General features: G+C 38.6%; 1 protein-coding gene across 1 annotated transcript in view; it reads right to left on the reverse strand.

Annotated features, from left to right (window-relative positions):
- The window catches only part of LMBRD1 (LMBR1 domain containing 1), a 52611-nt gene that overhangs the window by 4375 nt on the left and 35914 nt on the right, over positions 1-12322 (reverse strand). The window contains exons 10-11 of the mRNA XM_010191155.1: positions 11564-11713; positions 4922-5000 (exon numbers count right to left, since the gene is read on the reverse strand). Coding sequence (XP_010189457.1) covers positions 4922-5000; positions 11564-11713 — 229 coding nt within the window. The remainder of the gene's footprint in view (positions 1-4921; positions 5001-11563; positions 11714-12322) is intronic.

Consider the following 12322-nt stretch of genomic DNA (forward strand, 5'->3'; position numbering starts at 1 on the left):
TTTAACAGATTGATCTTGACCTCTTAATATCCTTACACGCAGTACCTCATATTCTGTCCTTAGACAGAAGTATTTATAGCCAGCTAACACTCAAAGTAGTATTTGACAAAGTAGGGCAGCTTTCAGTGCTGGAATGCTTCACTTATTCTCTGGAGAACAAAACCAGCTATGACTATAATTAACGAGTCAAACTTAAAAGACCTAATGCCATATTGATTTTATGAAGCTGAATGCAAATTAGTGATTTTTTTTTTCTCAATAATGATGCTTTGAAAACAGTGCTTCCCTCCCATCCTTTCCTACCTTCTGCCTCCTTCAGACACATGATTTATGGCACAATTGACTGTCGTCCAGCCAGGTTTTTGTCTCAGTCCAGACAGGATTTGCCCAGTCCAATGTCATTCACTCAGTCTGGTTGCAGGGCATGTCCTCAGCAGTGAAAGAGCCCATCTTCATGAACTGATCCTTTATTTGATTACACCAGCAGAAGCAGCTACTGACATTGCATTGGAAATATTTTCAATGCATGTTGTTATTAATGTTTCTCTCTCATGAAAAGATTTGGTGGCATTGTTATTTAGAGATGCCATACACAATGCCTTCTTTTGGTAAGAAAATTACCTTTATTAAAAGGCATTTTGTAGACAAAGTGTTGGTAGGCTTCTTCCTCAGAGGAGTTCTTACACTTGGTTCATTACTTCCTTTTAAGAATGGGTACATATCCCTCAATCCTTTGTAAGGAGTTTCAACCCTTATTCCAAAGTACTGAAAATATCAGAGCATCTCACTTCACTGTTGGGCTTAAATACAACAGGCAAATAGAGCCAGGATATTTATCCAAGAAAAGAGACAATTGCTTTACTGCTAAACTCCATTTAAGATTTCAGAGTATTTAGTAAATGCAGCTGCTTCTCTTTCCAGTTACAATCTCTTGGATAGAAAAGAGGGGTAGTTCAGAGCAGCTCATATCTGTCCAGTGGTGGGGTGCAGAAAAAAAGTGTAGGAATTAATGTTTCTACAACAGCACATCCACAAACAAGTCTAATACAGGAAAACATGTACAGCACTCTTAGCTACTCATGCTACTTACAGCTGCCGAACTGGGCTTTCTGCACTTAAATATACACTATTGTACCAATTTATACTGAGGTCTCACGATAGAGGACTTCAATAGTGTAAGGTCAAAGTAGAGATTCGGGGTAAAGCACTAGTAAGGTCATCCATTAAAATGACAGGAAAATGGATGAAGTCCTCACTAAAATCCTCATTTAGTCTTTCTGTGAAGCATTTTATAATTCTGTAACTGAATTCATTTAAAACAACCATTTGGAAGTGGTAATCTGTTGTCATAAGACACTTAAGACAAGATTACCAATATTAAAGGCTTTGAGCAACTTGCTTGGCTTACACTTTGCACGCCTCCTGGGTTTCTGAAGGAAAAACAAAAGAATGTGCTCCTGTTCTGGCATTCCTACTTGGGATTCATTTCCAGATTGAGTAATGTCTACAATCTGCTTTTATTCAGGCTAAAATAAAGCTTGAAGTCTTACACTTTGATTTCCAGCTGATCCTATAAGAAGGCACAGATCTAATGAGCACAGCGAGTCCTGCTCAGTTCAAAGCCTTAGAAATGGAGATGACCTTTTCTTCTTTCCCACTTTACATGCAGTTGGAGTCAGTGTGGGTCTATACAAGAGGCCCAGGATTTTGCTGACATCAGGTAAGGCTCATTTCCCCAATTAAGGAAATGAGAGGATCCAAGTCAAGGGGGATTCGTAGCATGTTCTGCATTTGAAGTGAATGATGCTTAAAAAACAACTTTCTTGGTTCTCTGGTCTAGAAAGAGGCAGAGTGTGTTTATCAGATCTCATAATGAAAGTTGGGAAAAGTCTTGTGTACAGGCATGCAGCTGAGTCATTGCTCATTTACATTAAATCTCATTAAGCTCTTTAGCTAAACCTATACCAAGTTTTTAAAGCCGATTCACCTTCTGAATACCAGGAGCAGAGACAGAAAGCAGACAATATAATGCTAAAACCCCACAAATTACATATCTGACCATAAATACTGAAGAGTGTGGGTTTCATAAGACTGTATTTTAACTGCCTTATGTTTTTCCAGAAAGCACAGAAACCAAATACCGGTTTGAAATGCATACACGGAAAGCACTTCCCATTAAGCCTGAAGTTTCACGAATACTGTAACTCCTAATACTTACAAACTTCAACAAGATCAGATCAGGTCTCTTCTACCATCTCAGAAAGCAAACATGTACATAGTTACAGTAAGGAGATATCATATCTACAACATCTGAGTATTCAATAAAACAGAACAGATGGCTATAAGCTTATCTACCAGCACAGCCTTTAAAAGGTCCTAGTATGTTTTATATTTAAGGAAGAACATCTGTTAGAATTAATTCCTTTTAAATAAAACAAAATAAAGTGCTGAGAGGACAAATCAACATTTGCATTCAGTTCCAGTTCAGTGGTTTACATAAGATAAAACCCTACTACCAGAGAAGTCAATAAAAGCTACAAGTGCTTGACCAATCTTTAGCTTAACTTCAAGTGACTTGCACCCATTTTTGCTGTGTCTGGTACCCCTAAAAACAGGAGAGACTGCATTTAAAAATCTATTCCTACTTTTGAAATAGAATATATGGACAAGTGAAATTTATCTGATTACAGAGCATAAGAGTAGCATCTAAACCAGTTATTTTCATTAGTTTTCATTACGAGGGATTAAAACCGGCAGGTACTCCATGGCAAGCATTACATTTCCACTTATTATAACTGACTGCATGAAACAGTGAATTAAGTGTTTTCACTAATGCAGTGGTTTTGCTTTAATTTGAGCATTACAAAAGAAACATAAGAGCACCGCTCACAGATACCCAGTGCAACAACAAAGATTAGTAACAGCAAACCAAAGCCCTCATTTACACAGGTCAACCCTTGCATTCAGCACATCACAACACTACTTTAAAAGCATCAGCTATTATTGTCTCCACTGATCAAAGCAAATTAGGAAATGAAAATAACGCGATGTATTCGAAGCACTCAAAATATCATCAAGCATAGGTAGGATTCAAGCCAACCCCAGCTCCTGTGATTAAGCAATGAAGTCTGAGGAAATCAGACTATTTGAATTTCTCCCAGAAAAGTTGAGACTAATGAGCTTATCAATGCCAGGGAAGATATTCTTCTCCCAGAAAATATTAGCTAAGCCAAGAGGCTCTTTATAAGAAGCAAAGAGCTGTACAACCTGCTCAAAGTGATCTCATTTTGAAAAATGAGATCTTGATCTTCTAAATTCTGCCATAGAGGAGTTTCTATCTTAATCACAAAAAAATATGGCAGCTACAACGTGAATTGAATTATTACATTTGTCAAAATATCAAAACACTTAAAAAATCACATTAAGACTAAAAATAGCCACGAAAAATAAATGTGGATGAATGTTTTATTGGAAGTATGGGAGAGACAGGAGAGAAATTGATGCCCCTAGGGAAATGATACGAACCACCATGAATAACACTAAACACCTACGTGCTAAATTTGAAGATGAGTTTAAATACAAGGGAACCACCTTGCAAAAGAGACTGCAGCCTGATAGACTGGGAACAGAACTCAAGGTCCAGTTATCTCCACCGGTACAAAAGTTGTTTAAAATTAGTTATCTTTTCCAGCAACGCAAGTAGGAAGAAAACCTGAGGAGCTGCTAAGATCTTCTAGAAGCACAGTCAGAATTCAGTGGTTACAGAACACTGATAACAAGATGGGTATACAGGACAATTATTTACCTTTATCAATTTATCAAACACTGTCAAGCCTATTTATAATTATACAAATGCATACATAATTCAACTCCTCTTTGTAAAAAGAAGCTCCAAGTTTGCCAGAGGGAGCACAACTGGACCCCTCCGAAGGCCATAAATCTTTTGCTGACATCAATTTTTTAAACGAGAGACCAAAGCAATCGATAAAATTGATGGTGACCTTAAGCAGCAGTATCAGCATTGCAATGGTTAGTGCAGTTCAAACCACCAATATTGTTTATATGCAGAGGGAAAAGCAACCTCGTAAAGAACAAATCCAGCATGATTTCAATTAGCTTGGTTCTTTTAATGAAACCAGGCTATGTCTCATTCCTGGTTTTAGCCAAGTTTCAGAGGAATAAAGATTAAATAAAACATCACCATTCTCTCAAAAAAAAAATTCAACGTTAAGGCCTGAATAGATGGAAAGTCAAGGAAAGCTCCACAATTATCCATCTGCTTGCTAGTCACTACCCAGATCTGCAGAACAGCCACAATACATCATCTGCCCAAATAAAGGGTCAAAAAGGGATGGTTAATAACACAGACAAACCAGAGTTATCCTGGATGGCACAAGGAATGATAAATTAAGAGTAACAGTATTACAGGAAAATAGCCCAAGATGCCAAGTTCCAGTGGTATTGCTGCTCATGCAACAACCCCAACCTTAATAAAAACAAGCTGGAGATTTCTCTTATCTGTAAAGTTGCCCTGAGAAGTTCATATCTTTCCTGAGTACGTTGAAAAATTCAATAGAATAATTCTGTATGTTTGTATGAGAAAACATTTACTGAAGTGACACTTTGGATGTTAAACCATTCACCAGCTAATGTTTGTTTTTAGTGTCTTCTACATACATGTTAAAGCAAATGGGAGATTTTTAAAGTGACCTGGAATGCATTGTTACACATGGTTCCTACTAGAAACAGTCATTTCTTCAAGTGAATTAAAAGCTGTAAGCAAGCTCTTTTCTGGATATCACCATACATCAAAGGTTTATAATAGACAAAAGCAAATCAAAGCCATGAAGAGACTGAGCTGCTTATAACAGCTGAGCATGCACACTTAACATAAGAAATACAATAAATTAATTTATCTTACCTTCAGGTGCCTCTGCATCACAGTCTTTAGATACAAATGCTGTCACATTCCTTGGCTGGCCATCAACTGTCTTATTACTCTGTTAGAAACACAGAAAATGAGTGTATTAGTCTACCAGCAATGTTCTTCCATACACAATGATAGCCCCTAAAACAAACATCTCCCAGTAAATTATTTTACAAAAAAGGCTTTGACAAACCTCTTACAATATTCAAAAGGATTAAGATTGGTTTTGAATGGTATATGCAGAGTAAGCTGCAAGTGGTACTACAGGAACACTCCTAAATACGTTTTCATTTAGAAAACACTAATAGCTTCTGTTGGTTTTGAAAACTTGTGAAAAATCAACTTCATCTCTGAAATTAAACCTTTTAACTGTGCATAAAATGAATTAGGAATTCAATTTTGGTGATGAAGATACCATGGAAGTGTTAGGCCTGCATAATGATACCACATACAGTTCATTTCTGGCCCAAAAGCCACATGGTGGTATCCAATATACTTAACTTGCCAGAGTAGAAGGTGACAAATTATGCTGACCTGTTGAAAATCCAAATATTCCTGCTTAAATGTCTCAAATATTTGTGAAACTGACCCTTTCAGAGACTACGTGGACTCTTTATGCTACTTCTGAATAATTAAGTCCTCTAAAGACATCAGTAAGGGTCAGCACTTTTTCTCCTTTAGGCTGAATAAAACATGTCACTTAAAAGCTACCAGAAATCAGTACAAGCTGACACATTAAACCAAGTGTTCCTCTGACAACTTAATTGACAAAGTTTATATCAGTGTTAAGTAAATTCAGCTTTCATTCTGAACATTCAAGGAAAAGAACCAAGTGTCTTCATATCCAGTTAACTTCATTTCATGCAAACACATGGAAACACGGACACCACGACTGCCTTAGAAGAAACTGATGCAAAATGAGTATGATCAGGCACTGGAGTCGGGAACCAAAGTGGAACCAGAAGTAAGAGGACTACATGTAGACAGAAACAATTGGGTAAGAGCAGAAGATGTGAAACTTCAATTATTCAGTGTACATTTAGTGGTGTTCCAGCTCCAGGAGATATCCCAGCTGGCTGCCACCATTACAGCTTACACTGCTCAGCCAGAGTGCTTCTCTCTAAAGATCCTAATTCTGCATCGTACAACTATACGGGGGCATACAAAGAGCAGAGAACAATCTAAAGCATCTTGCCAGTTCAAAATTTTGTCTTCCTTACTTTTATTAATTTTAGTTTTTAAATGGGAGGAATTTAAAATACAACACACAACATTAGCTAGACCTCTGAGTTTCCTTTGATAACATCTATGTTTTTTTTCCAGGTCTGATATTATTCTTGTTGTCCATGAACCCTCCTGTAATTTAAGGCTTCTGATACATCTGGATTCAAACTCTAAATGCTTTCCACAAGCTCAAGGCTTTGGGGTGCACCTAAAGTCATAAAACCAGCCTCTTCCCCCAACCATTCTTTCTTCTCTCCTGTACAAGGCAAAACCTTGTAAAGGTCCACTGAAAGTTTTCTACCTTTTCACAAAACAGACAAAAAAAATCATTTCTACCTATTCCAAAACAGAGATATAAAGTAAAGCATTTTATACTATTAACCCTTCCTAATAAAAATTAAGAATCATATTCGCCATGCTAAGAGGAATGGTAATCTCATTAACTCTATCAGCTGAACACCATTTTCCTTTTCATGTACCTAGAATTTCTAACATTCAAGTTTAAGGTTATTTAACATATAAGTAGTACTACACAACACAAACTACACAAATAACAAACAAAGCAGAAGTATTCTTGCAGAAAGCTAACTCAAAGAAAATTAATAAGTTGGAAGTTATTACTTGTATTAAAGGATTAACTAAAACCTAACAATATTTATGGTAAGGCTCAGCAAGAGCTCAAGTATCATTTCATACAGTGAAAAAATTAAAGAAAGAAAATCACACCTTTGCCATCACATAATTGGTTTGTACATGCTCAGACAGGTCCCTGAACTGGCCAAAATCTGCTCTCCTGAACCCAGGGTTGTGATCCTACCATTCGCCCTGTTCTCTCCTCTTGGGATTCTGAACTTTCACCATCTCCTGCTCATTGCAGACAAGACTGCCCTCGATCACTTCTTCCTGGGTTTCAGCATCAGGTCCAAGATAGCATCTCCCTGTTTCAGTCCCTCAATTGCCCATGTCAGAAAGCTGTCACCAGGGTCCTCCAGGACTGTTTGTGCTCAACCATGTTGCTTTTCCAGCAGACACTTGGGTGGCTCAAGCCTCCTATGAGGACCAGGGACTGTGAGCATGAAGTTACTTACAGGTGTCTCAAGGGATCATCTTCTACTTCCTCCTGATCAGACTGCCTGTAGCTATCACCTATTCTAATCCTCCCTCTAATCTTTACCATAAGCATTTAAGCTGGTTTATCCACTCCAAGGCAAAACTGCAGGCATTCCCACTGCTGTCTTCCACAAAGTACAACTCTCTCTGTTGGCCATCCCAGCCTGTTGCTCTCAGAGCCCACACTTACCTATGGCAGCACTCCAGTTGCATGAGCTATTTTCACCACACCTGAGACTGTAAACCTGCAATTGCATGCAAACTTTTAACTACTCCTTCACTTCCCCTGCTGCATGCATTATTCAGGCACTTTGGAGGCACCCAAGTTGTGCTGATTTCCCAGAAAAGGTACAAGAGCTTTGCCCTTAATGCTGACACCTCAGCAGTTTTGTATTAGCATACATCACCTGAGGTAGAGCCCCTTTTGCCCTGCAGGGCACAGAAAATGACTGGACACGGAAAAGATGTGTAAGTGACAGTCTGAATGTGTCTACTTAAATATTCCTCAAAATAATTTACATAGAATTATGCAGTAGAGCACTCGAGTCTCATGCATTTTTAGTAGGAGTACTGTCAGAGTAAAACTCCAGTGCCTCAGTTACCACATCCAGTCCAGAGCTGAGAGCAGGATGCCTCAAGGACAAGTGGGAGGAAATCAAGTCAGTAGCTCAGTGTGCATACTTCAAGAGCTGACATATTTTGGACACTTCAGGAAACAGCGAGCTATCATAAAGGGTTAGGTTACAGCCTGTTACACTTGTATGATTTGTTCCTGCTTATGTTCAGGCTCAAGAACTTAAAAAGATCTGTTTGCACACTTGGCCATCTAAGGGATGCTTCTGGATTCCTAGCTCAGTGTCCTGCAGCTTCACCCCACTCCTCCAAATTATCTGTGTGAAGGCTGAGAAAGGAAAGTGACTGCTGCTGCTCTGGTCCTCAACTGGGGAAAAGTATCCGTGTCACCTACGGCAAATGGTGACCTTTTAATTCCTGTCGGGGCCAGGCAAGTCTTACAGGTCCACCAGGTAGAAATATCATCAAGCAGTGGTCTTTCTTCCAAAGAAATGGAAAACTCTTGGACTTGTGAAATAAAAATACCAGTTACATTTCAAGTATAGGCAAAGTTATGTTTTTTGCTACAAAGCTGAGAAGGAGGCCTGGATGTGGCCAGAACTCTGCCCTCGAGAAAGGGTATGAAGACACTCATGGTTATTTAGCAGATGTTACGAAGGTGGTCTAAGGAGGTGAAACCAAGTATTCCCCAGTGTTTGAAGAGCTATGCAAGTGGACCAAAGCCCTACACAGGACCTCAGCTGGTAAAGGCATTGTATCCAAAAAACCCCCCAAAACTTCCGAGTTTCCTACAGACATCACAGCTGAAGACACTTTCGATTAACTGAGGACACGTGCTTCGAACACCCCAATGGTCAAAGAGTTAAATAAAGGCAGTAGCCCAGGTCCGAGATTCACTGCCTCACAAGAGCTCCATTTTTCTGCACATATTCAATTATGAGGAAAAGTCGACAGCACTTCAAAGTTAAAAGGTCTTGTCAAAAGTAACAGTCTCCAAAGGAAACAGTTCAAGATTCAAAGAGAATTCTAACCTGTTAATGCATCACTATAGATTTGGGTTACAAATTAGTTTGACAGGTTACTAGCTTGGAAATTACTGGCGAGCAAAGAAAAGAGGGAAGTGCTCCTTTTACGCGCTGTCTTTCTATGAGCCACCAAATTCTGACATACACATTTATCAGCCCACTCATCCGTTAAGCTTGGAACATTTCTTATTTATTGCTTGGTTCTTCACAGTGCTTATTACCAGTGGTGTTACTTTAAATGAGGAAACTGGCTGTGGTGTGCGAGCAATGACAATCCAGACTGTCCAAGCAAACTGGTGCATGCAGCTACCATCAGCAATGCACAAGATGTATTTATTTCACTTGCCCAGTCCCTGTACATGTCCCTGGCCACTCTCAGTTCCACAATAACTAATTCATAGCTCTTAAGAACCTCTTCATTGCTAACATCCACAGAAAAATCTGTCCCTTCTCTTCATTCCCAGTCACCATCTCGCCTCATTTCAAGATACAAAAATTTAACATCCAGTTATCATTGTAGTCAGATGGAAAATGTGTCTGGTACCTTCTGAAAGGTTCTTTGAGAAGATACTCTCTAAAAGACTTGTATTTCCTTGGTATGCCAGAGATGTAAATTACCAGCATACTTTTTATGCTTCCTATTATTTTAGCAATAAAAACACAGCTCTTTGAAATGGGACATAAGGAGCTGATAGACCCAAGGTGGCTATCTTGACCATAACATCTTGTTTATCCTTTAAATAAAAAGTTGTAGCTCTACTCAACCATTGCAGCTAATGCTTCTGTTCAGCACTGACCAGGATTGTATTTCAATAGCTGTTCGAAAGACAGAAGAGCCTCCCTACTGCCGTACTCTACTCTTGACCCTTCTCATTACAAACTACACATTTACTGTTTGTCATAAACAGCTAACATGCAAGTGTTTAAGTCCCAATCCTTCTGCCCCTCTCAATATAAATACATTTTATTTTACTAGAACAATGCCATTTATTCATAAAGCAAAACAAACTGCTAGCTACACTCTTGATTATTTGCTTTTCTCGGCAATCTTCCATGTAGTCTGCAAGCTTTATCATGAAGGATTCTTTTCTTAGGTCACTGAAAGGCTTAAAGACAAGCTTGGGAGGATCCTTAATGAAATTCTCCTTCCCACCTTTCCACCCTCAATGATTCTGCACTGTAATTGGAGACATACAATCAGTCTACAATATTAAAAACCAAACAACAAACTACCTTTTGCAGGGCCTTGAGCTCTTAACTGATTCAGATGTAGCTGTGGGACCTTCTGGGCTACATACACAGTAAGCCATCATGCCAGGAGTTCTGTGTAAACTCACCACAAAAGCAACCACTTCCCTAAACTGATTTTCAGCTCAGTTTCTTGTTGCTACTACCCTAATTCTAACAAGTTCAGCCAGTTTACAGATGTCTAAGCATGTTTATTTTGTATTAGTTACATCTAGCATAAAATCTAATAAAAATGCATTAAGCTTCCCAAATACTAAATATTCCGGGTCCCCTACAGTGATTTTATTATTGTCATTGGATTGGTATTAGCACGATCAGCCTCCCATTACCAGACACAATTTAGATGTAAGGACAACAGAAAAGTAGCATTTACTGAATACTTCACATCCTACAGTGACAATTCTACCACAGCCACTCAGCACATTTATGTTGATTGGGTTTCTCGTCTCCAGCCTGTTTAACACTACTTCAATTTCTCCTTGTTATCCTTTTGCTCAAAGTATTCTGCACCTACTCTGCTTAAACTGAAAGAATTAATAGTGGTCAGTCACACATTTTGCTAAGTATTTTTGGCTGAAGAAGGTTGGTGGACAATTGCTGTGATTGTGTTCTCCTCCCAGAGGTCAAGCCTGAAGGAAAAATAACAGAATATTCCAAATGCTCAAAGTAGCACCCAGTTACTTCAGTCTCATTTAAATCCCCTCTCCCAGCCACTCTGGGTCAACTGTTACATCTTTGTGTGCCTGAACATCAGCAACCAGTTTAAACTTCCCCATAAATATGCAGGCCTCCAATAAAACTAAGACAAAATACAGGAATTAATGCCTTCAGGTACAGAATACAGACTTTTAAAAAACCCCAAACCCTGAAGTACATAAAAGCACAATAACAAAAGCAGAGACTAATTTTAACTACTTAATTCTGTAGGAGATTTTATAGAATGAGAGCTGCAATGAGTTCCATGAAGTTGGACTGAAAGATGGACTCAAAGTGTCTTGAGATTAATCAGCACATACTCAGTTTTATTCTGATTACTATCCTTAACTGTACACGTTATCTTTGCTATTTCTAGCAAATATGCACATAAAAACTATCAAACAGAACAACAACATGGCTTTCAGTCTACAGACAGCCTTATACACTAAAACTAATCCTCACTGCAGTCACTTGGCAATCTAAGTGTACCAGTACAAACTCCAGCAGAAGCTAGCAGCTACTTTAAGAATTAAAAGAAATACTCAGTTTTACACAGTCTAAAGATGACTTAGAAATTAAATTATGTTATATATATATGTTACAACGAGTTTCTGGCTTGTGTATTATCAAGAAACGTACCAGTAGTTAATAAAACCTGGCTAAAAAAGTGTCTCCAAAGTTGAGAATGGGCCTGGCTTTAAAAGTCACTGCAAACAGTACATTTTTGATACAGAAGGTAAGATAAAGTATTATGTCTTACCTGTACCAGGTATTTCTGGCTTCCATACATCACATACTGAGGGGCAAGACTGTAGATCATGTAACTGGTATGAAGAACTATCAACAGAAGTATCATGCAGAGAAACAAGAGTGCTTGAGGTCGCGTTTTTCCTCGTCTGATTTTATAAAGCTAAAAATCAGAAAGCAGAAGTGTTCAAATAATGAAAAACCTGTTGTTTTTTTTTCTTGAAGACATTTTAAATCCTCTGTAATACAAGTAACAGCTTTAACTCTACTGACAGAAGCCCGAGGCTGCTAAAATTATCCTCTGGCAACTTAATTCCAATGAGTCAAAGCAGGTTTTCAGGTGTATTTACCTGAGCTTTGAAGCACAGCTATTAAACCAGATTAATTGCTGTATTAATGATACAGAACATCTATAAACAAGATTTAAATAGCGTTGCCTATCACTGATAAACTGTGCCTTGGTTTGTCAAAGAACATTGTGTCCTTCAGTCAAAGTGAGGTGTCATCTATCACCACATCCCTAATCCGATCTAAAAACAAAGGAGGAAGTTAAGAGAGAGTATTCCCAGGCTTTGAGAAAACCTGCACACCCTGTTTGGTGGCATCTTTTCCACTTTACATCGCAGGGAACAATATAAACCCTCATTGCTACAGAGTACCACATTCTGAGTTCCCGATTTTGAGGCATTACCATATGAAAGAGTGGCAGTGTTAAAGGGAAAGTCAGGCACAGGAGCAGGGAGGTACTTAACCAAGCATCCCAGGCAGGAAT

The sequence above is a fragment of the Mesitornis unicolor genome, unplaced genomic scaffold (genome assembly GCF_000695765.1).
Source record: "Mesitornis unicolor isolate BGI_N332 unplaced genomic scaffold, ASM69576v1 scaffold43038, whole genome shotgun sequence".
In the NCBI taxonomy this organism is placed as follows: Eukaryota; Metazoa; Chordata; class Aves; order Mesitornithiformes; family Mesitornithidae; genus Mesitornis; species Mesitornis unicolor.